The 27,800-nt window shown below is 38.9% G+C and overlaps 2 protein-coding genes across 6 annotated transcripts in view; one reads left to right on the top strand and one right to left on the bottom strand.

Moving 5' to 3' along the window:
* Window positions 1-26,018, top strand: part of LOC147175387 (uncharacterized) — a 30,886-nt gene extending 4,868 nt beyond the window's left edge. The window contains exons 8-20 of one of the 4 annotated variants that reach the window (XM_086074819.1): window positions 904-1,095; window positions 1,202-1,301; window positions 2,010-2,151; window positions 2,974-3,157; window positions 3,240-3,339; window positions 3,421-3,554; window positions 3,636-3,667; window positions 3,896-4,008; window positions 4,861-5,015; window positions 6,179-6,273; window positions 6,352-6,430; window positions 6,503-6,611; window positions 25,469-26,018. In XM_086074819.1, the coding sequence (XP_085930945.1) occupies window positions 904-1,095; window positions 1,202-1,301; window positions 2,010-2,151; window positions 2,974-3,157; window positions 3,240-3,339; window positions 3,421-3,554; window positions 3,636-3,667; window positions 3,896-4,008; window positions 4,861-5,015; window positions 6,179-6,273; window positions 6,352-6,430; window positions 6,503-6,611; window positions 25,469-25,545 (1,512 nt within the window). In that variant the 3' untranslated portion in view covers window positions 25,546-26,018. Of the gene's footprint in view, window positions 1-903; window positions 1,096-1,201; window positions 1,302-2,009; window positions 2,152-2,973; window positions 3,158-3,239; window positions 3,340-3,420; window positions 3,555-3,635; window positions 3,668-3,895; window positions 4,009-4,860; window positions 5,016-6,178; window positions 6,274-6,351; window positions 6,431-6,502; window positions 6,612-6,853; window positions 9,322-11,238; window positions 14,497-24,961; window positions 25,136-25,468 lie in introns of those variants that run through there. The other 3 variants (XM_086074822.1, XM_086074823.1, XM_086074821.1) reach the window with 3 other exon arrangements.
* Window positions 8,906-16,409, bottom strand: LOC147175388 (kelch domain-containing protein 10-like). 2 transcript variants are annotated; one of them, XM_086074824.1, is made up of 10 exons: window positions 16,151-16,409; window positions 14,590-14,682; window positions 14,294-14,515; window positions 12,799-12,953; window positions 12,574-12,722; window positions 12,411-12,495; window positions 11,652-11,718; window positions 11,508-11,555; window positions 11,258-11,397; window positions 8,906-10,145 (listed from the first exon to the last, which is right to left on the bottom strand). In XM_086074824.1, exons 1-10 carry the CDS (start codon window positions 16,233-16,235, stop codon window positions 9,936-9,938), a joined length of 1,254 nt encoding a protein of 417 aa, XP_085930950.1. In that variant the 5' UTR covers window positions 16,236-16,409; the 3' UTR covers window positions 8,906-9,935. The 2 variants fall into 2 exon arrangements, with proteins under 2 accessions (XP_085930950.1, XP_085930951.1); XM_086074825.1 differs by having other exon boundaries at window positions 12,411-12,489.
* Window positions 26,019-27,800: the final 1,782 nt, after the last annotated feature.

Raw genomic sequence — 27,800 nt, 5'->3', positions numbered from 1 at the left:
CCTGTACACTCACCTGCCACTTCATTAGGGACACCTCTACAATGTAATGACATCATGTTGCTAATACTCTAAGTATGAGATGCACATTGTGCAATAAAGCCCCTAATTAGACTCCAATATGAAGAGACCATTTTTTTTTTTAAAAAGAAGACGATTGTACTGAATAAAGTATTGCATTAATCATGAAAAGTATTGCATTAATCATGAATTAACGCAAATTAATCGCACTATTAATTTTGACCATAGATTAGCCTTCAGCGTGACAGCGGATGGCTACGTTTAAGATAGCACAGGTTGTGTTTGAGCAATAAACATAATTTCATGCATTAAAGTAAAGCATTTAATGAATGTTTGCGTATCACATTTAGAATATTTGTTCATGTCAAACTATCGGGGTAATTTTTTCCCATTTTAAATTATGCAAGTAATTAACTGATTAGGGGGGAAAAAAGGAGGATGAGCGTGTGCAGTGGATCAAAAGATGTTGAAAACGTCCTCTAACATTAAATGTCAAAAGAATTAACACATAACCGGTGCTCTTCAAATTTGGCGGGGAATTTTTTGGGATAAAAAAGCCTTTTTTATTAGGCGATTAATCGAGATTAATCAGAATTCTAAGATGTGATTAATCTGATTTAAAAAAAATTACCGTTTGACAGCTCTAATATTTAAACACTAAAATGTTGAACCAATCAATGCAAATTTCCTCCAATGGAAGTCTGCTAGCCTAATGCTAACGTGTACTGTATGATTGGAAATGTCAAAGATAGGCTCATGGAAATGTGCGTGAACGTTAAAGTAATCACACAGAGCATACAACTATACTCACAGTCATGTATTGTTACATCTCATCCAGTAGACATCAACAAGAACTGTTTCCTGAGCCCCACCTCTGGTTTTTAGTGTCGTTTCTCAACTTATGCGTGGCTGTTGCTGGGATACCCCCCTCTGGTGATTACCCACTCTCTGGTCTGCCTCTTCTCCTGGATCCTGGTCTTCACCATCCCCGTAGCCAAGATGAATGCACGCACTCTTGGCGTCATCCTTCTCTTGCCTCCAGAGGAAGTGTCTGTGTCACCCAGTTTTCAGAGGAAGGCAAGGGAGCATATTTTTACCCCCCCCCCATTCTACAACACAGGTGCTTATTAACACTGATAAAAATATATCATTTTAATTTCTTTTCATTTCTTTTGCACTTTAGCGTGAAGGCTACGAGAGCCGGACGCTGCTGTGCTGCTACCATGCGGCAAACTGGTACTACTACAAGTACACTGTCGATGGCATCAACGTATTTGCTGTCAGTATCCTTCACAGCTGTGAGGATTCATTTATTCACTTTCAGTTTTATATAAAGTAGTACTTTGATTTACATGTTCGCTAGATTTTTTCGGGTTTGAAGCAAGTTGCAACCAGGTCAGAACACGCTGTAATTGATCACTAATCGTCGCTAAAAGAGTAGCAAATGTAATTAATTACAGTAACTATTTCTATGAAAGTCATTTCTAGGCCATGTATTTAAAACAGTCAAATGAAAAAGAGTAAGCAAGGCCCAAAATGAGCGTGCCTTCTTGTGCCGCCTGACCCCGTAGTCTTCCACTGCCCAGCAAGCTACTGCATTTTGCCTATCTATTTATTTTTTTGTCAGATGGTTATTAGTTCTTTTCATTTCATTTTTTTGTCAGCCTTGTGATCTTCAAGGTGTAAATTTCTATTTTTAATTTCTTGTCACATGTATGCATTTGCATTCGATGTTTGTCCAAGGTTTGTCTTATTTTTCTGTTTTTTCCCCGCATATTTTTTTTCCGTTTTTCTTTTTTTGCTCAATTATTTCCGTTTTTATGTGAAAAGCACTTCTAAACTTATATAAAACAATCAAACTTAGCGTTTCTTTGTGCCACATGCACAAGCAGATAGCTCATTTGACTGTCTTTTTTTTGTCAGATTTTGTCATGGTTTTTGCTAAATTGTTTCAAATTAAGCTCACCTATTACCTTTGACCCTCCTCCCAGACCTCCTCCCTCTTGTCATAATTGCACTGATAATCGGTTACATAGACAGGGAAAACCAGTACGCCAGCTCTGATGTCAAGTTCGCCATAGCAACTGTCTCCATCATACCTCTGTCGTACTACATCGGCATGGGCATCGCCAGGTGAGCTCACTTCTTCCGACCTTCAAGTGAATGCAAGTTAAGGCTTCTTAAACTTTTGGCTGCAGTCATGCCCTACAGGTGAGAAAGTTTTTCTTAATGGACACCTTCATAATTGTAACGGCAAGACATCAATCATGTGCATTTTCACTGTGTTTTTCTATTCGACAAAAAAGGAGCTAAATGGAAGGCTATCACAAAGTCGATTGTGCAGGATGACACATTTATGTGATACACTACAATGATTTTAGAGCTTTTGATTGGCCCAAAGCTAAAGCTTGGAGGAGTAAAAAATAACATTCAACGCTCACATAAAAAAAAAAAAAAGCTCTCACAATCACCCAAAAAAAAGCAATTTTCTCATTTTTTGGGGTGTGAAATCTATTATGGCGTATATTAGGGCTACGTATAATTTTTTTTTTAGAGTGGGTGAGGGGTAATATTCCGAGAAATTAGCGAGAGAAAAAAACTGGCAAATTTGTTTTTGAGTTTTTTTTCTCAGAATATTACCCCCCTTCTAAAGATAAATAAATATATATATATTTATTTTTTTTATTTTATATATATATACACATACATGGCCCTAATACGCCGTCGTATGAATCCGTTTTAAGTGAGATTTTTTTTTTCTCCAAAATTTTCTGTGTGTGAAAGCAAGCTCAAAACAGAATAACGGGCTCCCTTCAGTACTTCTAAAAAACAATACAACATAATTGGAAAATACTTTTGCGGACGCCCATGTTACGGCTCAGGGACCCCACTTTGAAAACCACTGATGATAACAACAACTATTATAAAGTTGCTACTTTTGTCACTCTCCCGCAGCATCTCGGCCCAGAGTAACTTCGCCGTGGGCGCCGTCGTCAACGCCACCTTCGGCTCCATCACCGAGTTGACTTTTTACATCACGGCTCTGCTGAGGGGTCACCGGGAAGCCAACCCGTGCCTGCAGGAGGTCGTGAAGGCGGCGCTGACCGGCACGCTTCTGGGGTGCATCCTCTTCATCCCTGTGAGGCGTCACGTTGTGTCAACAAACGCACGCGTGGCAACATTCCACGTTATTGGAGCAATGCAACTATTTCCTCCTCCAGGGCATCTGTATGATAATTGGAGGTTTGAGACACCGAGAGCAAAGATTTAACAGCCGCTGCACAGGAGTGAGCTCTGCGCTGCTTTTCATCTCTGTCGGAGGTAAGTGGTTGGCCGTGCATTTGGTAACTTCTAGTCAGTGGGGATCTGACGTAATCCATCTTACCACTTTCATGTCCGCAGGCGTGTTCGCCCCGACGATGTTCTCTAAGGCTTATGGGAACTTTGTGTGCGACTCGTGCACCAACTCCACGTCAACAAACACGACCAGCAACAGCAGTGGCCCGTTCATCTGCCGCAACTGCCACTATGATGTGGTGAGTGCGCTCCGTCCGAAAAAGATTATAATGTTATACAGAAGGAATGGATATCCGTGTGACTTTTTTTCTATTCAACAGAACAATGGCACGCTGTTCCATCACCATGTTGAGTAAGACATTTTATTTTTTTTTCTCCATAAGCATGAAAAATGTTTTCCATTTTGTATACCGTTTTTTGGTTTGAATGTTTGCTTCAGATCCTCATGCGAAAAATGATGATGATCTCGTCTCTAAAATGATGATGATCTCGTCTCAATTTATTTACTCAGTGAACACAAAACTATGATTCCGTTTTTCGAATGGCAGCAGGTGGTACACGGTCTACCTTTGTTTTCTAGGCCCCTCGTGTACACCGTTTCGGCCCTCTTGCCTGTGGCTTACATCATTGGATTGATTTTCACGCTCAAGACACACTCCCACATCTACGACATTCATGTTGGAGACAGACAAGGTAGGACTTTGTTTGCCCGATGTGAGACTGAATTGTAATATGCTAGGGGTGTCCAAACGTTTTCGTTTGAGAGCCACATACAGGAAATCAGAAGGACGCAAGGGAAATTGTGCTTAGTCCTAAAAAATTGTACAAATAATTGATTTGTGTTTTTGCATATCTAGAAAAATGTTACGGTATATAACCAATTTATTTGTAGTAGTGGCATTTTTTTCCGACACCCTTCTTACTTTGATCATCTCCAAACATTTTATTTTATTTTATTTTAACTCATTCACTCCCAGCCATTTTCACTAAAGCAATCCCCTTCACTCCCGGCTCTTTTACTTGATTTTGACTGATTTTGCAAGGCCCACAGAAGATTGTGTACTATTGCTATAAAAACATGGAACCTACCAAAAGAAAGATAAGAGTTTCTTCTTTCATCAGGAAAAAAAGTATATTTCTATCTGTTTGCAGCAATTAGCATTAGAATATAGCTACGTTTCATCATTATTCACAAATCTTTTCAGAAATGTGAGTAAAAGAGATTTTTTTCAACATGACCTCGGTTCATCTCTTTTGCTCTGCTGGCTGTTTGTGTAATAACTAAAAAAAAATTAAATCGTTCTTTGCTGTTGAGAGGCTACACCCAAGCCTTTTGTAAGCGTAAAAAAAAGAGGAAGATACAAAAACGTATAAATATGTCTTTGGGACATGTAAAACATTCAAAATAGAACATATTTATACGTTTTTGGGAGCAAATTAGTTAACTGTGTCAAATGCCATTTTTAGTATATGTCGCGGGCCACTGAAAAAGCTTGGACACCACCGTGCTAATTGCCGCTAATTCACCAGGTGTTTTCTGAACAGAAAGCGGCCTCCACCAGCATGGTGGTGCTGTGGTTCACTGGTCCCGATGGAGATCTCTACTCATCCTCATCATGGCCACCGTGCTCACGTCTGCTTGTGCCGACCTGGCCACCCAACACATCCAGCCCATCCTCAATCAGCCTAAAATCTCCCAGGTTGGTGCATATTGCAAAAGTACTCACACTCTGTCCTAAGTAAAAGGGCAGGACAGATTAATTGACCGGACAATTTAATTAGTTCTAAACTGTTTTGCCTGTAATTCATATCTTTAATGTTGTAAGCATTAAGGGACCCAAAAAAATCAGATATTTTATTCACTATACGGTTTATAAATTAATCGGGCGATTAATCGGTCGTCGTTACTTTATTATAACAAATATCAGAATCGACCATGGCTTCAAAAAAGTCTATATTGGTCGGGCTGTCCTTGTCGGCAATGCTCCGTGATTCACATTCTTCTATGTCACTGCTGTCAGTTTTTTTTTTTTCACTTTAAAGTTCCCAAGATTTCCATCAATCAATCGTTAAATGTGTTTTTAGTTCTTGTTTGTCATTTGGGGAGGTTGAAAATTGTAAAAAGCCTATTTTGACAAAGTAGTCGGATGTACAGATCTTTGTAAGAATGTACGGAGTAAAAGTAAAAAGTCAGATAAGTACTCAAGTAAATATATAGATACCTTAAAATTCTACTTCAGTACTAAGTAGAGCTGAAAAACGATTACATTTTTTAATCAGATTAATCTTAGAATTTTGATTCATCACAATTAATCGCTTAATTAAAAAGGCTATTTTATGAAAAAAATGTTGCCCGCCAAATTTAACGAGCACCTGTTATGTTAATTTTTTCCACATTTAATGTTATGAGGACGTCTTTAAAAAATGATATCTACTGCACACGCTCATCCTCATCAGTTAATTACTTGCATCATTTAAAAAAATGACCCCAATAATAGTTTGACATGAACAAATATTCTGAATGTCATACGCAAACATTTATTAAATGCTTTACTGTAACGCATGTAGTTATGTTTATTGCTCAAACAAAACCTGTGCTAATTTTAATGTAACCATTCGCTGTCAGCTAAATCTGCGGTTAAAATAAAAATAGAAATTAATAGTGTGATTAGTCTGCGTTAATACATGATTAATGCGATAATTTTTTGTGATTAATTAATTAGTTAACGCATTAACGTTGACAGCACTAATATTTGCACTTGGTTACTCCCACCACTGCAGATTGCCGTGCTGGCTCGCTTGCTCTTTTTATGGAATCTTCGCAATCCTGGGTTTATGTGTTTTTATTGTTTTTCTTTTCCAGTATTTTATCGGAGTAACGGTTCTCGCCATGGTTCCTGAGATCCCTGAGATTGTCAACGGTATCCAGTTTGCACTTCAGAATAACATAAGTCTCAGGTACCCTCATGAAAAAAATCCTTTTAAAATGTGATTTTTGGCATTTTGTTCATGTTTTTTTTGTTTTTTTGCCTTCAGTTTAGAAGTGGGAAGCTGCATCGCTGTGCAGGTCTGCATGCTTCAGATTCCAATCCTCGTCTTGTTCAACACCTTTTACGTAAGGTCTTCTCATTGTGCAGTGAAGCATTCACGCATTGGTTTGAAATTAAACCCATTGCTGCTTTGACAGGATGTGGGCTTTGTACTGTTGTTCAGCGACCTGCACCTTTGGACCAGCATCTTCAGCGTGATTCTCGTCAACTACATCTTCATGGATGGCAAGTCGGATTATTTTCAAGGTAAGTATTTAAGCACAGCTTGCTGTTGTGCAAGTACAAAAGTAATCCATCATATGAGTGATATACAATACTATAGAGAAGGGGTGGGCAAATGTTTGTGCATTTGCTTTTTAGACGTTCTAGTTTTGGTCGTGGGTGAATATACTGTGTGTATAAAGTATGGAAAATTGTTTTGTTTATGCTTTTGCATTCAAAAATCCAATATTCCCCCCTTTTTTTGCCTTCTATTTTTTTAAATGCAGGTACAGCTCTGGTAGTTGTCTATCTGATCCTATTGGCTCTCTATTACTTTGCTCCATCACCAGCAGGCTGCTGACTTGGAGGACCTAAAGCAAAACATCGCACTTCTCACAAAAAAAAAAAAAATAGGGACAGATGAACCTTAAATACTTGATAACATGTACAGATAAATGTCATTTAACCTTCTATAAACCTTTGATGGTTGCAGTGCATTTTAGGTTCATTCCGAAATGTCACCCCAAAGCCTCATATACCAAACTTTTTGATGTCTATATAATAATTGGACAACTAAATGAACCGCTGTTGTTCACTGGTCAAGCCCCACCCCCCTCCAAGATAGATTGCGTTCTGTAATATCAAGTGGTGGAACAGCCAGGACGCCTTTTTTGTCGTGTTAACTCGATGCTAACATTACAAGTTGTGTGGATGTTAGCACTGTGAATTACACTCCACAACTCCAGATTTGCAAATGTTGCTTTCAACCCCAAAGACATTGACAGAACTTATACTCACCAATGTCACTCCATGTTTTACAACCTGAACCTGACAGGACTTTTGTTTTATATTTCCTATTGATGTTTACAATTATGCATATTCATCATGAATACGAGGGAGGTCCGATCACCCTAATGACTGTTACTACACGTGCATCTCAATGAATTACATAATAGTAGAAGTTTACTGTATTTCAGTAGTTCAACTCAAAAGGTGACACTCCTATTATAAATAGGGATGCACGATAATATCGGTGGCCGATAATTATCGTCAATTATCGACCAATTTGACATCCTACAAATAAACCAGGTAATAATTTTATTTTTAAAACATGACTGTTTTGTTTTGGCAAACTCAAAATGAGTTTCTTTGAAGCAGAGATATCAATAAAATTCCGCTTGATGGTGCTTTACACAATGTTTACATGTATTCGTCCATGTTAGCGTTAAAGTAGGACTCAAAAGTATATTTGTATTCAAGTTAATTTTGCAAAAAAATTATCGACCTACTTATCAGTTATCGACATCGGCACTTTTTAAATGATTGGTTTATCGGTATCGGTTGAAAATAGCATTATCGTGCATCCCTAATTATAAAGGTTGATTAATGATTACACACAGGAAAATACTTTTCAAATGCCATTTCCTTCCTAATTTTTATTACAACCAACTTTCTTAGCAGTAAGCTGCCCACGTGGACTAAATGATCGATATCCCTATGTTAATGAAAGAAAAACCTACAGTGGTCGCAGAAATAACTTGAATCTGAAGAGTAATAACAATGGAAAAAAAAGAAAATTAACCAGTGAAAATCAGAGTACTTTTGATTTGTGGTTAATAGAATTCTTGCATACACACTTAAGATATTGAATTACACCGCCAGCGTCCAAAAGTAAGAAAGAACCAAAAACAAATGAATACCCTTCAAAAATAGCTTTCCAAACAACTACTTGTGAAGTGAATCACAATTTTTTAATTTGATTTTTGCATCATAATTCCAATATTTAACTGCAACAGAAACATAACTCCTTTGTATTCATTTAACATATTTTTGTACAATAAACTTACAAACCGCTCTTAAATCATAAGACTCCTGAATTTAAAATAACTTTAGTATGAAGGAAGCGATTGCATCTTTGCTCTGAACATTATTGCATTATTTTAGTCTTAAGTCTTCATAGCATTTGATTAGAAAAAAAAGTGGGTCAGTATGAGCGTCTTATTAATAATACATATTGCTTATTTTTGCAAAACCACATTTGCATTTATTGTGGTTTTGAGAGTAGATCCCTACAATTCTACACAGGACTTTTTGAATTGAACTACTGAAATAAGTTAAATTATCATGGAGAATTTATTAAGATGTGCTTGTATAAGAGAGCCAAATGTTTTGTCTTGGATTTAAACAGTATCTCTTTTTTTCTTTCTAATAGAGCTAACTCGTTGAACAATGTGCAGTATTTGTTTTTACGTCAATGTGTCAAAAATAGTATGTGATATTTTAATAGAAAAAAAAAAAGACTGAAAATGTGTCAATCCAACTCCATACAAATGTTTGAAAAAAAAATTGTCTTGCCGACTTTTATTGCACAACAGGAATTAGAAAAATTTACACCATCAAATGCTCCATTCGAGTAGACATTTGTGTACAGTAGAGTGGCATGCCGACATGCAGGAGAGATCACAAACATCACAAAAACATCTCCGACACGAGCAAGGCCTACTTTGAACACTGAAGCAGACATATTATTATATTCATATTAACAAATGTTCGCAAAGTGGCAATGTGAACAAATTAAACTTCCAATACCAATAGACCGAACCAAATAGATGTGCTTTTCAAATGGTACCTTCTTACCAGTGAAAAATAAATAAATAATAAAATGTTCTATATTACACTTTCAGGCAACGGCATTTAGATAAAAAAAATAATAATAATATAAAAAAAAAAACAAGCAAACATCACTCAAGAGTAAACAGCAGCACAGTGATTTAAAACAACTTAGTAGCTGAGAAGTGTATCCTGCACGCACCAGCACCATCGATCATAAAGAGGAAATTGAGCATTCAAAAGGCACCAGATGGAGAAAAAAAAAAAGAAAAAAAAAAAGACTGCTGCAAGTGAAAAAAAAAATTGGAGGAGGCACTAGGAAAGTCACAGTGATGCCATAAAAAAAAGAGATTTTTTTTCCCCCACTTTGAATAATCACAGCTGTATATTACATATAAAAACAAAACTTCCTACTTTTGTCAGACAGTTCCATGCACTTGCACTTTGTTTTTTCAAGAAACATAAACGATCAAGTGGAACATTTTGACACAATTTTTTTTAAAGCGCCACTGTTTACCTCTTAAAAATGCAACTCAGGTATTGAGGCCATAAAAAATTAAAAAAATTATCACATGATTGACCAAATTAAAATTGCTTGTAAAGTGTGTTCAGACACGCTGACTCAACACAGATGTCTAAAACAGAACACATTCACAAAATGCTGAAAAAAAATGGAACAGACTAAAATTCTCAAGGCAATCACCATGCAACTCTCGTCTCCGGCCAATCACGGAACGGCTCCTGTGTGGGGAATTGTACCTACTTGAGCCGCTGGATGAGCGTGTGCGGCAATCCCAGGCTGAGCAGCTGCAGCGTGGACAGTTGAGCTAAGTGAGGCACCGTCTTTAGTAGCCTCTCCCAGGCCAGCTCAAGCAGGCCAGGCACCACCAGCCACACTTTGTACAACGAAGCCGTACGACGATTGCCCGACATGTTCACCACACCGCCGTGGACATACATGCAGCCCGCCTGAGGAAAAAGAAGATGATGATTTTTTTTAATTCTTTTTTTAGGGGTGTCAAAATTAGTGCGTTCATTTTGAGTTCCTTTAATGCCACAAAAAAAAATTTAAACGCGCGATTAGCCTGTACTGGGGGAATTCCAGTTGGGGTCAAGTTGTATTTTACAATTTTTAAAATGTGCAGAATTTCACAAGTTACTTCATGTTAAAGATTAGATAGCTCTTAATATGAAAAAAAAATGCACTCAGCTGTTACCGTCTTACAAATGCAATTATGCCATCTCGTGGCAGAAAATGACCAACACAAATCAATATCACACTTGTTTTTTATACATTTTACACACCTTTTTAATTTTAACTCAATTTTATAATTTATTAAATTACTGTATCAATGACTAAAAGATGTAGCCATATTTCTATTAGTCTCACATTTTTTTCCACTTTTATATTAACAAGAGTATGAAAACTTAGAACAAATATTTTACTGTACATTTAGAACAGATATAAAATTTTAGATTTATTGTGAGTTAATTATTGAAGTTATGCAATAAATTACGATTAAAAATTGTAATCGCCTGACACCCCTATTGTTTTTATACTGAGTTTACAACAAGAAGACATTAGACCAGTATTATTATTATTTTTTTTTTAGGGGTGTTAGAAAAAAATCGATTCAGCAATATATCGCAATATTACAGCGCGCAATTCTCGAATCGATTCGATATGCGGCCAAATCGATTTTTAAACATCAATTTTTTTATGGGTTAGGATTCACACATTAAGCATGGAAGAATGTTATATGAATGAAATATTAAACCTTAATATTTTATTTCAGTGCTGTTCAAACATGACTGCTGACTGCAACCTGTTTGTTAAATGCAGTGGCTCAGTTACAAGCCTACATTTTCAGATAAATAAATACATTTTCATACAAATCTTACAGTGTACATGTACAAGTTCACTGATTAGTATTTTCTAAATTTGAGTAAAAATAAAAAAAATCGCAATAATAAATTTATAGATTCGTATCGGGATTAATCGAATTGAATCGAGACCTATGAATCGTGATGCGGATCAAATTTCTTCTTCTTGTTATTACAGCATTGATGTAATGACTCACAGGCGTGACGGCGGCACAATGGAAGTAGGCAGGCTCCGGCATGACGGTAGGCAACTTGGTCCACTGAAAGGTGCCAAGGTGGAGCTTCCACAGGTCTGCCATGATCATTTGACCATCGTAGCCGCCGCATATAAACACCTCTGTAAGGGAGAACAACAAGATAGTGGGAAAAGTAGTTGAAGAAGAGATGAGGAAGAATGTAGACAGCAACATGGCATTTGAGCCAAGGTTGCCATGGAGGAGAACTCACCTTGTCGGACCTGCACACAGCTGTGACAGCGACGGGCAGCGGGGTACCCTGTCATCAATATTCAGTTATACAATGGTTAGAATATAAAATACAAATATATGACCTGTGGGGGGAAAAAAAGATTCAAGGCATTAAGGCACCAACCTAGTTTTCCATGGGGTTTCGTGACTATTTCCTCCCAGTAATTTGTCTCCAGGTTATATGCATGAATCTGGAAAAAGTCACAAATACAGAAAATACACATATATATATATATATATATATACACACATTTAATTTTGAATTTTTTTCTTCTGCTTGGTGTGTTGCAAGCCGAAATGTGAACTAAGAGCCAGCCTCTTCAAATTTGCTCTTGTTCCTTGTTTGAATGTCATGTCGTCGTCCATTTCCTTTGTTGTAAATTTGATTAATTAAGCTTTTTTATTATTATTATTATCCTTTGCTGAATTCACCATCTTGTTGCTTTGGTGCCAAATTATTTATGGGTCTCACGCAGCTATTGGCGCCCAGCAAACACACCCGCAGTGGAAATGCTAACCAAACACCTAATGGCAACACCTGTTTCTTTTGAAGACTATTTGAGGTGCGGCGCTTAAGTGGTCTTAAGGTCTTGGTGTAAGGCAAGGCAAAATTTAAGTCACAAGCTTCAGATGTGAGTGAAGAAAAACAATGGAGCAATTGAAGTCAAGTATTATTATTATATTTTAAATAGTACAGTTGCTATTTTGTCTATTTAAAAACACATTTTGAAAATTGTGGGTTTTTTTTTTGGAGGGCTGGAACGAATTATTGGCATTTCAGTTCAATTCAATGGGGAAAATTGATTTGACGCGAGTATGAATACAAATCTTTGTCATGGAACAAATTAAACTCCCAAGTCAAGGTGCCCCTGCATATCCTTACCTTGTCCAGGTGATAGGATGACCAGGAGGTCCCGCCTCCTAGAACGTAAATCCTTTGCCCATCATGAGCTAGCTCATGTCTGTACCTAGAACATCACACATGCAGCAGCACTGCGATGATGTCACACCTTTCCAATCAACTGTGACGTGCACTAGTCTCTCACCTCTCCTCCGGTAGATCCAAGGGGGCGTTGTTGGGCTTGATGTGGCTCCACTCTTTGGTGGCCAGGTCCAACCGGTGCAGGTCGGTGCTGTAAAAGTAGCCCGTCGTCCCTCCAAAAACATACAGGCAGCCATTTATGATGACCATCGCCTGCAAAATGGCAACGCCGTTTGTTTGTGGGCCGTTTACTAAGCAAAAGCCGGGCGCGACTAGAACCGTAAGTTACCTGGCCGTAGATCTTGTTGGGCCTCGTCCCTTTGCAGCCCAGCAGGTTCCATTGTTTGTACTTGACGTTGCAAACGTGGACGTCGTTTCCGTTGTTTTCACCAAATGGAATGCCGGTGCCGCCAAACACCAGCAGGTTGTTCCCATGGAAGACAGCTAAAGCGGGGTACACACGTAGCATACGAGCAAGAAAATCAGGCTGACTTTCAGCATCGTTTCTCACCATCCAGTTAAAAGTGAGAAAAGGCAATTGTCACATATCTCGGGATGATCCAAAGCCTGTGGTGTGGGGATATGTTAAGAGTTCATTTTTCATTTTGAACTGGTTGGAAAATTGTTACTCTGTTCCTAGTTAAGCGAGTTTGTTTTTCTCCATTGTTGAATTCACTATCAAGTTTCAAAGCTTCAACACACTCAGTCCGCTTGGCATCGTTTATGTTACTATTCATTTCCTCACTAATGTCGGCGCATAGAAAATTAATAATAATGGATCCGATTTATATAGTACGCATGTACGCACAGATGTGTCTGCCGACGATTTGAGGTGCGGTGTTTTTTGAAGCACACCCTGCAATTACTTACTTAACCGTTAAAGCCGTGAGAGCCGATATGTCATTTTGTTGCGTTTTGACCAATTCTTGGTCTCTTAGCCGATGAAACGCATCAGAATGTGCACGATAGGGTGACGTGGGCCTCGTAGCATGTCCTGGAATTTTATTCGAGCGTTTATGGTTGACGCAGATTCACGGGAGTTATGAAACAAATGACGCGATTTAATGACGACGGCGCGGGAGGAATTCGAATCAGTGTAACGAGTCGACAGTGACATACTGTTAAGAAATATGTTTGAAGACGATGAGGATGTTGAAAATGTTGACTGCTTTGTAACGGAACGGATGACGAATAAACCCCCCCGAGGTTATTACAACTGCGCTCCAGTGATGAAAGTAAATATATTTGGAGTTATACACCCGCAGATGCGACTTTTGTTTGTTGATTTAAAAAATATATATATATTGAAGGTTTATAATAATAAACTTAGGTGTGTGTGTGAACGTCCACAGGTGTGAGCTCTAAAATGTTTTGGGAATTAAGTTTCTATCTGCTTCAGGAGCTGAGATTATCTCAGTTCCTAAAGCAGATAGAAACATAATGCATCAGAATAAAATTAAATAATTTATATGTAATTGTTTTTAATATTGTTGAATTTCCAGGAAAATTTAAGGTTTTTGGGGGTGACTTTTGAGGCATGTTTTGCCAGGTGCTTTAGGCCTTAATGGGTTAAGGTAAGGTACGTTGTATATTCAAGCAAATGTCAAACCATCGGCTTGTTTCAAATGAGACGTGTTTTTACGACAATAATAAATATGAAATACATTGTTAAATTAAACCTCAATCTCAGGACCCCTTTTGTAAAATTTGTGCTCCATCCAATGCAGTGTGGGAACAATTGGCCATCTCACAATAACTGCAACGTAGTTCTTAACGGCCCTTACTTGACATGGAAGCGAGCTCGGTGGGGATGTAACCCTCCGTTTGAACGCGTTGCCAGGTGGCGGTGGCGAAATGAAAACTCCACAGCTCCCTGAAGAGAGGAAAGGCTTCGTTTTCTGCCCCACCCGCCTCCTCGAAATCCGGGTTGTAGCCGCCAAACACGTACAGGTGGGTGCTGTCTGCGACGCAGCGGTGTCCACTACGGGCCGAGGGCACCCAGGGTCCTATGAACATTTACAACGCTAAAGTGGCTCTCCTTCACGACTGGAGCATGTCGGGGGAAAGTAAAACAAATTACCTTCTCTCAGAAACCTGTTGGGGATGCGCAAATTGGGGAACGCGGGGGATAGGAGTCGTCGAGCCTGGAGCCAGCGTGCCCGCATCTTGAAGCCTGTAAACGTTCAGACACCCACTTAGTTCGGTCCAGATAGGCAACCAGCTTCGGCTAGCTACTCATGTGGCTGTGAGTAGCGCCTAAGAAACGACAAGCCATGCTAATTGCTACGCTAAACAAAGATCGACCTCGCATGATTAACGCCACCATTAAGTGCTTCGGTGATCTGTATTTGTAATGTTATTCGTTTGTTTTCACGATACATAGTCCTGAGTTTTGTTTATGACATGAGGTCTGCACAATAAATGTTCTTAAAATTACATTAGTCAGAAGATCTAATTGTTATTATTGTTATTTTAGTTTTTACCAATTTACCTCGGTCTCTCTAGTCAAGAAAATACAGTCTGCTACTATATACAATGTTAATTTAATAAATAATAACAGTTGATCACATAAAAAAGAAAAACAATTGTTCATTTGTTATGCGGTATTGACACATTTTTATTTAGTAAAACCCTTGCTTCAGGTCCTTGGGAACAAAATGGTCTACAAAATTAGAATGTTGTTTCTCCCAGTGCAGAGGACGCGAGATCGAGTCCGGGCTTCGGCCTTCCTGGGTGGAGTTTGCATGTTCTCCCCGTGCCTGTGTGGGTTTTCTCGGGGTACTCCGGTTTCCTCCCACATTCAAAAGACATGCACGGCAGGCTAATTGAACACTCCAAATTGTCCATAGGTGTGATTGTGAGTGTGGATGGTTGTTTGTCTCTGTGTGCCCTGCGATTGGCTGGCAAACAGTTCAGGGTGTACCCCGCCTACTGCCTGAAGCCAACTGGGATAGGCTCCAGCGATCCTTGTGAGGACAAGCGGTTAAGAAAATTGATGTATGTTTCTAAAATAAGTCATTGATTTGCAAAACTGCTCTACAAAGAAAATAATAATAATTGATTGTGAAATACATTTCAGCCATATCGCTCAGCCTTACCTGTGTCAATAATATGCTTACTGTTTCGTTACTGCATTGCAGTGGAATTGTACTTAAAATGTTTGTTGATCAGATTGTAATAGTTTACCAGTCAACATAATACTAAGGACTAAAATACATAAATGTTCTTTTGTTTGTCTGTTTTAAAAATGAGATGAATTAAACCTGTAAAAATGCTATTGTGATGTTGATTGTGATGCGGTCGAGAAATCTGGTGCACTTAACTTTGGTGCTCGTGCAACCAAGAAAAGAAAAAGTTGAGCGCACCAGTGCAAGTCGCTCGTCTTCTAGATCCCTGAATTTGAAGTGTCGTGTTACCAGTTTGGAGATTATCAACACTACAGCGACTACCTGGTTTGCTTTAGTGTAACTGGGAAACGTAGCTAGCCTTAGCATGGTGAGTGCATGTTGTATACAAGAAAAACACACATAAATAGAACATAAACATGCACCGTGTTGTATCAAAACAGGTAATGATATTAATAATAAAGGCGTCGAAAGCGGCCGTGCCAGTTCAGATTTGCACTTGTTTAGTTTACACACCTGAATCTCGACTCGAGGGCCTCCAGGACAGTTTCACGAACTTATTGAGATGACTGCAGCTTCTGTCCTGTACCGGCGTAGACATGTTGACAAGGCAGTAACACGGACCGAGAGGTTTGGCTTGCGAACGCGAACGGCAACCCCCAAAACGTCGCTTTAATGAGGCACGCCGTTAGAGGGGAAACATGTTGAGAAATAATACAGCTGCAGTGCCTTGAGCATAGACGCCAACTGCTGCTGTTGATAGTGGTGCGCTACGATCAGCTGATCCGGTCTGACCAATCAGAGACGAGATGCCGTGATTCCCATTCAAGAGATGCACGCTGTTGTGTACTGTTAAAAACAACAAACCAACATACAAAAAACTGTTGCGTACTGTTAAAAAAGCAGCAACCAAAAACTAAAAGCCTTCTTGCTTGCAATACAGCAAATCACCAGCAAATCGGATAACTGCATTAAATAAAAAACAAAATAATCACCCCCCCCCCCCTCCCAGATAATTTGGCAAATCGGTGACTGCATTATTCCCGACCACCAATATTTTTTATTTGTAAATATTTGTTGTGTTTTCAAGAATGGCGGTGAAAGGACGCTCTCTGCTCATTAAAAAACATTAGAATTAGGATCTTTGTAATTTCATCTATGAGCATTATTTTGATTTCAAAATGTGATGAAATGTCATTTGATTACTATAACAATCTGCCTGGTCTGTATTCTGGTGTTTTCACCGTGCAAAGGACGGGTTGCATTACAGAAATATTAGAAATGCCCGAATGTTTGGAATTATCCATCATTTGAGTCACTGTGTTTTGACAACTAAAAAAAAAAAACTCATTTTGTCAAGTGACCTTGAGCGCTCAGAGAGGTGCGTATTATTATTATTATTATTATTATTATTATTCATCTATTTACTACTACTACTACTACAGGGACTGAGAATGTGACGCACTTTTGTTTCTTGCATAGCAATATTTCTTTACAGAGATAATTTTGTACTATCCAAAAGTAATTTTATGCTGTATACTGTAACTACACTATTATAAAAATAATTTTAGCCACTAGATGGCGTGGTCAAGCCAGCCATCCTCAGCTGTGGGTTTTGTATCCACGGGCCTCATTATTAGCACATGATGAGGCTGCATTTCTCCAAAACGCAAACACAGGCTTGCCCGATGAATATTTAAGAAGGATGGAGGAAACGAAGGCCGGTAATCCAAGGTCATTGTAAAAAAAAAAAAAGTACTTTTATGCCTTCTTAAAGTCTTTCAAGTAGTCATCTGCGGTTGTTTAATCTGTTTATTAATACACTTTCAAATCATTGTAATGAAGAGTATTCTGGCCTTGCAAAACACAAACACATATACGCGAACATTGTCTTATTCACAGTTCCTAGTGTCACAGGTGAGCTGGATCTCAGCTGAGAAATGCAAAAATGTTCAATTTCATCGAACACTTGCTGTACTCTTAGTTGTATATTTAAACTTTAACTGGAAGTGGCAATAACTAGCTAGAAGTTTCTTTTTTGAAGATGCGTTCACTGTGCTAAACTGTTACTCGTGAAGTGAAAGTTGCTTTAGTTCACTGCCACCATATCAGAATCAGAATTGATGTTATTGCCATTGTCGGCGACAACCAAGATTTTGTTTCCCCGCGGTCCCATGGTAGGCCTGTATAATGGTAGTCGTCAAAATAAAATATAAGTAGACTTAGATTAAGAAAATAAACTATATTCAATAATCCAAACAGTTATTGCACATTGTTTCTCAAACTTTTGCTCGCAAGTCAAAGCAAATAATGGTTTGAATGACATGTCGTATCTTGAAAAACTGACGAGTCAGGTCACTTGTATCTCAGGTAATAATTTCGCAGTGGTCTCTTCATTTTTTTTTTTTTGCAGAGCTAATTATAGGCCTAGTGCAGGCCCTGCAGGCAGAAAAATACCCCAAAGTCACACATGATTTAATAACACGCACACACAATGTGAGTGGATCTGTTCGGCTTTTTCAAATCTATTCCGTTTTAAATAGAGCTCAGGGTCTTTTTTAACCGTTTCCCTCTTAAGCACCTCTCGAGACGATTACTGCTCATTTGATCTGTGTTAATGCTATAGCATTCAAATCATGAGAACAAAAAGCCACTTTATTGTTACACGAGGAACACAAATTTCTGTCAAACACTGCGGGGGGGGGGGGGGGGTAGCGAAAAGGGGCGTATTAAAGATCACAACCTCAAATATCAACTCTGCACACTGTTGCCAAGTCCTGTTGCTATGGAGATTGCATCCTTCTGCAGGTGTGAGTAACGACAGAGGAAGTCAACTGTGCTTCCCTCTCTGTCTCTTTATGCTCGTCTGTATGGCACACGGGGCTCAGCGTGCATGTGCGAGCGCGTGTGAGCGCGCTTCCGTCGCAGACATGCTTGCAAACAGCCCCGAGGTTGAAACATCCAGCTTCTGTTTTTTAAGTCTCCCTCCATATATTCGCTCTCTGTTTATTATCGAGATCGGCCTCTCGCTAATAGAAGCTTATTGTCTTTTTGTACGTGCGTCATGTTTCGGCTTTCTGCTCAGGAGGTCTGTCCGAAGGCGACAACCGGGGACCTTGTGAACTGTGCAAATGTAATTAAGCCTCAGGCAGGTGTGTGCAAATAAATAGCTGCACGGGTCCCAATTGTGCTAGCAGACATGCAGTGGACTGCGATGGTTTAGTTGTTTCAAGGAATTCACTGTAGGAGCCTGGATATGTTTAGAATTATGAGCAGAAATAACCTTTGGTGGAGTACATCATCTCTTAAAGGGGAAGCCAATTCCCCAAATTGTTTTTGCGTTAAGCAGCAAAATCCAGCTGTTTTTATTCATCTCAGGGGGAGGCCATTTTGCCACTCGCTGTCGACTGAAGATGACGTCAATATTGCGCAGGTCTCAGGTAACAACCAATCACAGCTCAGCGTCAGAAAACAGGGGAGCTGTGATTGGTCGTTGCTTGAGCCTTGAGCAACTGTGATGTCATCTTCAGTCAACAGCATGTGGCAAAATGGCCGCCCACAGTTACTCAGGGCTCAGGCAACGACCAATCACAGCTCACCTGTTTTCTGAAGCTGAGCTGTGATTGGTTGTTACCCGAGACCTGAATAACTGTGATGTCATCTTCAGTCGACGGCAAGTGGCAAAATGGCCGCCCCCTGATATGGATAAAAATGGCTGCATTTTGCTTCATAACTCTTATTCCACAAATGTAATATTAATCAAAATGTCATGTTTATGACCTTGACTAGTGAGGTCACATATAACATATTATTGTCAAGAAATGTTTAAGGTTGACTTCCACTTTAATCAGTCTGTCTTTTATATTAACTCATTCAATGCCATTGACGGCTATTGACGTCAAAAATTCATTTGAACTATTTCTTTATTAGTTTAACATTTTTCCCCCTTTTGTTAACAAGAGTATGAAAACCTAGAAAAAAAATATTGTACGTTTAGAAATGGATAAAAAAATTATGAATACTTGTGAGTCAACAATTGAAGTTATGCGATTAATTACAATAAAAAAAGTAATCGCCTGACGCGATTTAAAAAGAAAAGAAAAGATTATTAAAAATTAGGAGCGTCGGGATAAAATTTTTAAATCGTAATTAATTGCATGACTTCACGAGTTAACTCGCGATTAATCACAAATTTTATATCTGTTCTAAATGTACAATAAAAAAAAACTCAAGGTTCTCATACTCTTGTTAACAAAAGTGAAAAACAAAAAGTTAAACTAATAGAAATAGTTCAAATGAATATTTGACGTCCATAACTGTCAATGGCAGTGAATGAGTTAATTCATGATTCATAACCCCACCCCCCCTCCAAAAAACCCCAATGACAGATAATTTAAAAGAAAGACCTACTGTATATATCTCAATATATAATATTCCCTTAAAATGGCATTAAATTAATGGCAATTTCTTTCTAATTTCGAGTACCAGTAACTTGCCGGCTCAACTCGCCCATCCCTAGAAAAAATAATACACACAACTACATTAGCACATGACATCATCCAACTTTATTTTTTAAAAGTCTGCTGAAATGAATTGAATGTTCATTATTACATAAGCACGGATGTCAGTAATCTGGTCAGCATTTCATATTTCTTGTACTGCATTTGTTCCTAAATTGTCCAATAAGCCTCTTTAAAGATACCGTATAATAACCAGCGATAAATCAATGCACATATTGTAATCGCAGGCCTGTCGAAATGTCAAAGATAGGCTGCGCAGACATATCAGATGGAAATAGAGGCCATATTTTTTGCGCAAGCATTACACCCTCGCATTGACTTGTCCAAGTGGATCAGATTTGGAGCCGTTGTTGCGCACTGCAGGCGGCTGCTACTCGCCTTTGAGTCTAACCGAGGCAGACTGAGGGGAGGCTTATTAAACCCTGGGCTGCAGCCTTATTCTGAGGACCACAAAAGTGCACCGTGCGACATAAATAGCTCGCTATAATGTTCACCATCATCTAAATATATAGTACGAAGTGCACACGTTAAGATGTAGCAGGCTCTGTGCAGAAGTATTATTAATAGGGGCTGACATTTTCACAGTTCATGGCTGAATCACTTCTTTGCAAGCCTTGGTGAGCCTGCACATTTGTAACACGATGCATAAAAAGCTCACCCAAGGCTCCGAATGTGCTCATAATTGCATTCAGGAGAAAAGACAAAAGATGACCGACTGCAGCGAAAGTGCAATGGGACTTCCCCCCCCCCCCCCACCCCCCACCCATCCGTCACTTACTTCGTTTTCTGCTCTTTAAAGCCAGCGAAGCACAAAGTTTTTCACCACCAAATGCCTAATCACCACTCGGGCAATGTGTGAAATTTGCAATTTACAAATACCGTACATTATTTAAATACTGCCTAGGCATGTTTTATAGCGTACTTTAAGATCATTAATTTAACACGCTTTAGAATGATGCAAACATTCAAAAACAATACTGTATTGAGATTTTTAAAAAAAAATGTACAATGCGACAGTGTACCGATTACTGTTTACTGTTAAAAAAAAACAAAAATAACTTTTTTTCTAAATTAACAAACTCATCCATAATCATGCCTAAAAATGTGCGTTATAAAAAAAATAAAAAAAATAAACCATTGCTTTCTGTAGCCGTAAAATGCAGGATGATAGAGGACTGAGACATTCAAAAATCTTTAATATCTTCTCTAAAATATGGCCGCATTTGAAACAGTTCCACTCCATCTTTATTTAAATAGCGCTTTCACAACAACTAAAAGTGAGTCATATGGTCATTTTGATTACTTGGACGGCGGACGGCAGAAAATGACTATGCTGTGAAACTGGATCCCAAAGCAGACTCAGAAGCCAAATGAACAAAAAAAAAACCCATTGTTTATTAAATGAAGGAGCACAAGAAACGTGAAGACTAAGGATGCTTGCAACAACATGAGGATATAAAATGGTCGACCAAAAATGACACAACATAAAGATCAGTGGTATTGTAGAAAAATACAGGATAACAGAAACTAAAGGAGATAAAAGGTTCTATGATGAAAAATTTTAGTCAAGAATACACAAACAAACTTTAAAGGGGAAATGAAAGGGCAACCCCACTGGTCTAAATATGTTTTTTTTTTTTTGGTTAGTATTGCGTTAGTGGAATATGAGTAAAGCAGCAAAATCCAGCCGTTTTTATCCATCTCAGGGGGCGGCCATTTTGCCACTTGCTGTCGACTGAAGATGACATCAATGTTGCTCAGGGCTCAGGTAACGACCAATGACAGCTCACCAGCAAGTGGCAAAATGGTCGCTCTCTGAGATGGATAAGAATGACTGGATTTTGTTTCATAACTCTTATTCCACAAATGTAATATTAATCAGAATGTCATGTTTAGACTAGTGAGGTCACATATGACATATTGTCAAGAAATGTTTACGGTTCACTTCCACTTTAAATCCCATCACAAGGACGGTTGTTGATACGTTGTAAACAGCCCGCCGTATTATTGAGAGGACCCGTCAACAACCCAACGTGGCCCCCGGCGAGCACTGGGCCATAGAGTGAGCGATAGCGCTCTGCCAGGATAGGACCATTAAGGCTCATTAGCCCCCATTGATAGCCGTGATGATCGGGCCTGCGCGAGCAAGAAGGCGGCCGAAAGAGAAGGTCAGCGTATGGATCTTAATCTGACCTCACTAACCCGCCTCGCACCGGCAGCATCTGTCATGCTCACATTTTATCTCGACATTGATTGAGTAGTGTGTGTGTGTGTGGGGGGGGGGGGGGGGTGTTGTTGATAATAGCTCCTGCAGTGTGTCCCTCCGCTCCACTGTGTGATTTTTTTACACGAGTGCAGTGCACATGGCACAAGCATCTCCATCAACTTGGAAAATGAACAATAATGCCAAACGGCAATCCTCTTTTTTGCTACTCCAACTAAACGCTATTCAAAAAAAAAGTTAACATAGGCCACTGGATTTTGTGTGACATTTCAGAATGAACCTAAAATGTGCAAAAATCAGCACGTTGTGTGTTAATTTAATTTCATCTTCCATTGATTGTTCGCATGTGTACAAAATGTTTTGGACAAAAAGCAAAAACAATGTTCCGGCCTGAAAGGCTAAGTTAACATGACAAAGAGTGGGTGGGTCCACAAAATAAGAGATGCTTCCAGTAGGAAGAGCGCACTTATGTAATCGAGGGGGGCTTGTTTACGTGTCCCCTCTGAGTTCATGTTAGCTGATAGAAGACACCCTGCCTTCGCTGCTCTTCTTGGCTTCTGCCACATTGCATTAATGTCTTTATTCATAGAGACTGGTAATTGGCCTACTTTTATTCCAGCATTTGTCTTCTATGTGAATTTGTACAGTAGAAAGAGAGGACAGGAGATTTAGAAGCACAAAGGTGTCAAGTCAATTCAAAAGTGTGTTTCTAAATACAATACAAATGTACATGTGCAAAAGATGGACAATTCTGTAGTAGACTGCTAGACTAGAATTGTGTATATCATTGAACTGTGTTTCACCATTTCAGTTTGTCAGAGAACATCATGTTAGTGGTTATCTGTAGCTATTACTAGCTAGCAATGGCAACATGCTAGCTAGCTAGCTATGCCAACACCCAAAAGATGCATCTTTTCTTGGAATAGTTCACTGCAAGGCCACAAGAGTGCCTCGTTGCGGTGTTGAAAAGCCCCTCGACAAACCCTTGTTCCTTCTACAGTGGCTTTAAACCACTGATTTGAATATATTACTGGATAGGCGATAGCCCGTACACGCCCGTGCAAGCCGTTGAAGCGACAGGGCAGCCATCTTGCTCCTCCCATCTCGCGAGCAGACTACTGTATAAACTATACGTTATACGTACAGACTAGACATATAGAGCTCGTAGGCAGTTAATATAGGGCCGGGGGGGGGGGGGGGGGGGGTTTGTGGCGGGATGGTCACTATTTTTTAACAATTAAAAAAAAAAATGAACAAGTGGAAACACAGTAAGTGCTGCTTTGAAGACCCCGTTTTTCTTTTATCGCTCAGTTCCTTAGACCCCAATATTAGATTTGGCAGAGGCGTCTTTTGTTAAATTACAGTTGTAATTCTTTCATAAAAAATATACAAGTTTCCTCCTGTAAACATCATTAAGCATCTAATTTATACATGTATTTAAGGCAAGTTGTAAAATGTCTGAAGTCGTCTTGTTTATGTTTAACAAATTTAAAGCATCATAAATCATGCTGTTTCTACTAAGTACTTCCTCGAATGTTCTCCAATTTTGATACTGTAAATGTATAGGATCGTATGCCGAGAAACGTTTCTTGGGTGGAGCAATATGGCGGACTCACGGCTTCAAAAGTCTTGGCCTATCGGCTATCCCGTCATATATTCAGATCAGATAAAAGTCAATTTACACGGCTCAAACACGTAATTATTAGTAAGCAAAAGAAAGATGCTAGACAAAATAGCATACGCTTTTCTTGGTGGAAGAAGTGGTAATTAATTGACTGTTACATACTTGCAGATTATTTTATTTTTTTGTCATTCAAGAGACTTTTACCAAAACTACAACCAGAAAATGAATACATAATAACAAAATACAATTAAATATGTTACGTGTCGTTATTGTATATCTAATGTTTGGTCAAATGTTGTTTTCTTTCTCAGACGACACCTAGTGTATTTAGTGTAGGTATAACTAACTGTACATGTATTTATAGATGGATTATCGGTTTGCATCCACAGCCTCTCCGGTTTCTCTCCCAACATGTCCATAATGCAGTTTATTCAGTACTGTACATCAAAGTTAAAGGAAAGAGGCCAGTACTCGAACTCTACTGAAACGATCTGTAAAGTCAACAATGTCTGGCATTTTACTTTCAAGGTTAGTCTGACCCCAAAACTCCCAAGTTGAAAAGTTGACAAAGCTCAGCAGAGGACAGCTGGTAATGTTTAATCACAGGAGGAGTTTTCCCTGTGAGGCATGCAGATTTTGCTTTCACTTTGTGACAGTCACAGCCGGCCTCCTCCACCTGGAAACACACAACCCTGAACCTTGGGCCAAAGGCACAACTTTTCACCCTCTAATGAACTATAAATTAATTAATAAGAGGGAGGTGAAGCTATTTGATGAAGCGAAACGTCCGTTACGTAGATGCAGCAAGATGAGATGCGAATTGTACAGTGATACTTATTTCTCTATGTGCTGTATCGAACATCAATCCACATTATTGTGTATAATGTTGGCTTTTTTTTTTTCTGTTCTTCCACACTCATCCTCATTCATGCACATATTCTATTGTTTCCTTTTCGTAGGCGCCTCACAGGGAAAAAAAAGCCGCTGAGTGTTACATTCAATTACAAACCTGCTGCGGCCGCACGCGTTCCAACCAGACGAGATGGCAGGAGCACAAATCACAATGCCTTGGGCCGCAGCCAAGAGAGCTGGGTTCGTGCCACGGCCCGGACCGGCAGCTCTCCGAGATGGGCTCGTCGCAGACGCTCCTCCGCGCGTCTCTCTCGCTCTCGTCGGCGCACTCGGGTCAGCAGAAAGGGAATGTAACACACATTGTTGGCCCCGGCGCTCTATTATTCATGTCTCGCTCCCAGAATAGCGTACTCAAACAGTACATGCGGTTTCATCTGGCATGGGAAAAAAAAAAACACACGTGGAGTGAAAAGTTGCATGTTTCCAAACCAATAAGATGGCTTTTGTTACCAACAAATAAAGTGCTTTGATTGGCACTTTATTAATTCTTGTTTTCTAAATGTCCCACCTGGCAGTTTGAGTATGTGTGCAGTTCTGTATGTTTTGTGAAAAAGGTGGCAATTCTCTCATGTCGGTGAATGCTCATCCATCCTGCCATGTGAACCAAGCCAGACATCCTGGCTGCATGTGACCAAGACTCGGCGGCCTCTGGGGACGCTGCAACATCTCAGCACTGTTACACAACCGCAGAACAACACGTGGCCGCGTTTGTCTACAATAATACCGCAGAGATGTGAGTATTGCGGCTACCGTTACGGTTTGGGTCATCGTACGCTTTGGAACAGTCTCCAGCAGGGAGGAAAGTTGCATCAAGCATGTACTGGACGGGGGTATTTGGTTTATGATAGAGGTAACTATAATTCAGAACATTTATTTTATAATACAATATTGCTGAGGTGAGGGCATATCGAAGAAACACAAATATAAACGTTTATTTTAATTTTTATTTATTTATTAAATTTTCATTCATTTCAATAGGCACAATCTCAAGACACCGCTGTATTGTAATAAAAATAATAATCTAGGCAATACTTATAACAAAACTGTCATGAAACCCATTTGTCAACCAATCAACAGCATCAAGCTCCACCCATTAACTCATTAACTGCCATATAGATGTCAAAAATTCATTAGAACTATTGCTATTAGTTTCAAAAAAAAATTCCCACTTTTGTTAACAAGAGTATGAAAACCTAGAAAAAAATATTGTACATTTAGAACAGATATAAAATTTGTGATTAATCGTGAGTTAACTATTGAAGCCATGCGATTAATTACAATTTTAAAAAAATAATCGTCTGACGCCCCTAAGTTTTTAATAATATTTATTTTCTTTTTTTAATTAGGGGCAACAGGCGATTAAAATATTTAATTGTAATTAATCACATGACTTAACTTGTTAACTCAAGAGTAATCACGAATTGTATATCTGTTCTAAATGTACAATACATTTTTTCTAGGTTTTCATACTCTTGTTAACAAAAGTGGGGAAAAATGTGAAACTAATAGAAATAGTTCAAATGAATTTTTGACGTCTATAGCCGTCAATGGCAGTGAATGAGTTAATGGAGTTAAGTCCCACATAGTGCCCCTCAGTAGTGACAAATAGCCAGATGAGAGATGCTTACAGGCCTATATGAGATTTTAGTATTACTTAGAGAAAAGTTCATTTATTTTAGTAGTTCAATTCAAAAAGTCAAAGTCATGTTATATAGACTCATTAAGGCTGCTCAATGTAAAAATATGCCCAAAAATATCTTTACAATATCCGTTTTATATGACCATGACATCATGTGCGCATTGTGTACGTGAGAAGGGAGTGTGCAGTTCCATTTTTCGGCCACACGTGGCAGTAGTGATTTGGAATAAAATGTTCTGCATGGAGCAACATTAAACACCAATCAAATATTTCATGTTCTTCGGATTTGAGTTTTTGTTATTAATTTGTAATGTTGTATTTTATTTATTTATTTATTTGATCTATGCCATCTGCATATATATGGCGGGCATAATAAATAAATGTATACATGTTTTAAGCTAAAAACCAAATTATTTTATTTGCCATGCTGCATTTATCAGGGCGATTATGCTGCTGAATACTACTAAAAATAAATAAATAAAATCATTTGCAACCAACAGGATGCAGTCGCTCAATTTACATACATAAATTCAACTTTCAAGTTTTCTTTCAATTATAACACTAAAGGGACAATTGTATGTAGACCAATCAATCAGCAGACAATCAACCCCGTGCTACATAAGCGAACTGTAGTGCAACCAAGTCGGTCTGTGGCGCCATTATACTGTATGATACTATAACCAAATTGAACCGAACCATAAGTGATAAAAAACTCGTCATACTAACAAACTGGTAAAAAAATAAATAAATAGTATTTTGGATCGGATGGGCGATGCGCGGCAATACAGTCACAATACTGTCAGAACATCATGTCTGGTGTGTCCAGTACCCCCCCCCCCCCCCCCACCCTCCCCACCTTCCCACTTGTAAGCTGTGATTGACAGGCGGGCTAACCAGTCTTGACAGCGGCGAATGAGGCCGAGTTGCGAGCGAGCAGCATGTCTGCCTGCCACATTGGAGAGGACACAAACAGACCCCTGTTCTTGTTTACCCCAAACTGGTTTGTACTGTAACTCAGCCCAACAGCTCCTGCCAGGCCAGCGTAGCACAAGTGTGATTATTCTGACCACAGCGCAACAAGAAGCGCTCTCTGTTGCAGATAAATATACTGCTATGTGAAAAACACTTATGACCATTTTTTTTTTGTCTTTGGGATGAAACTGAATGCAGACATACCAAAAATGTACAAATGAAAAAAAGTCATTATACTTTTAATTATAAATAAACCAGAGGATTATGCATTTCAA

The sequence above is a fragment of the Leptonotus elevatus genome, chromosome 4, assembly GCF_054856555.1.
Source record: "Leptonotus elevatus isolate MCC_2025b chromosome 4, RoL_Lele_1.0, whole genome shotgun sequence".
Taxonomy (NCBI): Eukaryota; Metazoa; Chordata; class Actinopteri; order Syngnathiformes; family Syngnathidae; genus Leptonotus; species Leptonotus elevatus.
This window is presented reverse-complemented; position numbering and strand designations above follow the sequence as displayed.

What these genes read in the sequence shown, in the direction of transcription:
- LOC147175388 (XM_086074824.1), bottom strand. Translation starts at nt 16,235, where the DNA reads ATGTCTACGCCGGTACAGGACAGAAGCTGCAGTCATCTCAATAAGTTC. An exon ending in GCCCTCGAGTCGAGATTCAG is followed by an intron (nt 14,683 to 16,150) that starts GTGTGTAAACTA and finishes GAACGTTTACAG; the next exon opens with GCTTCAAGATGCGGGCACGC. An exon ending in GAAACCCCATGGAAAACTAG is followed by an intron (nt 11,556 to 11,651) that starts GTTGGTGCCTTA and finishes TATTGATGACAG; the next exon opens with GGTACCCCGCTGCCCGTCGC.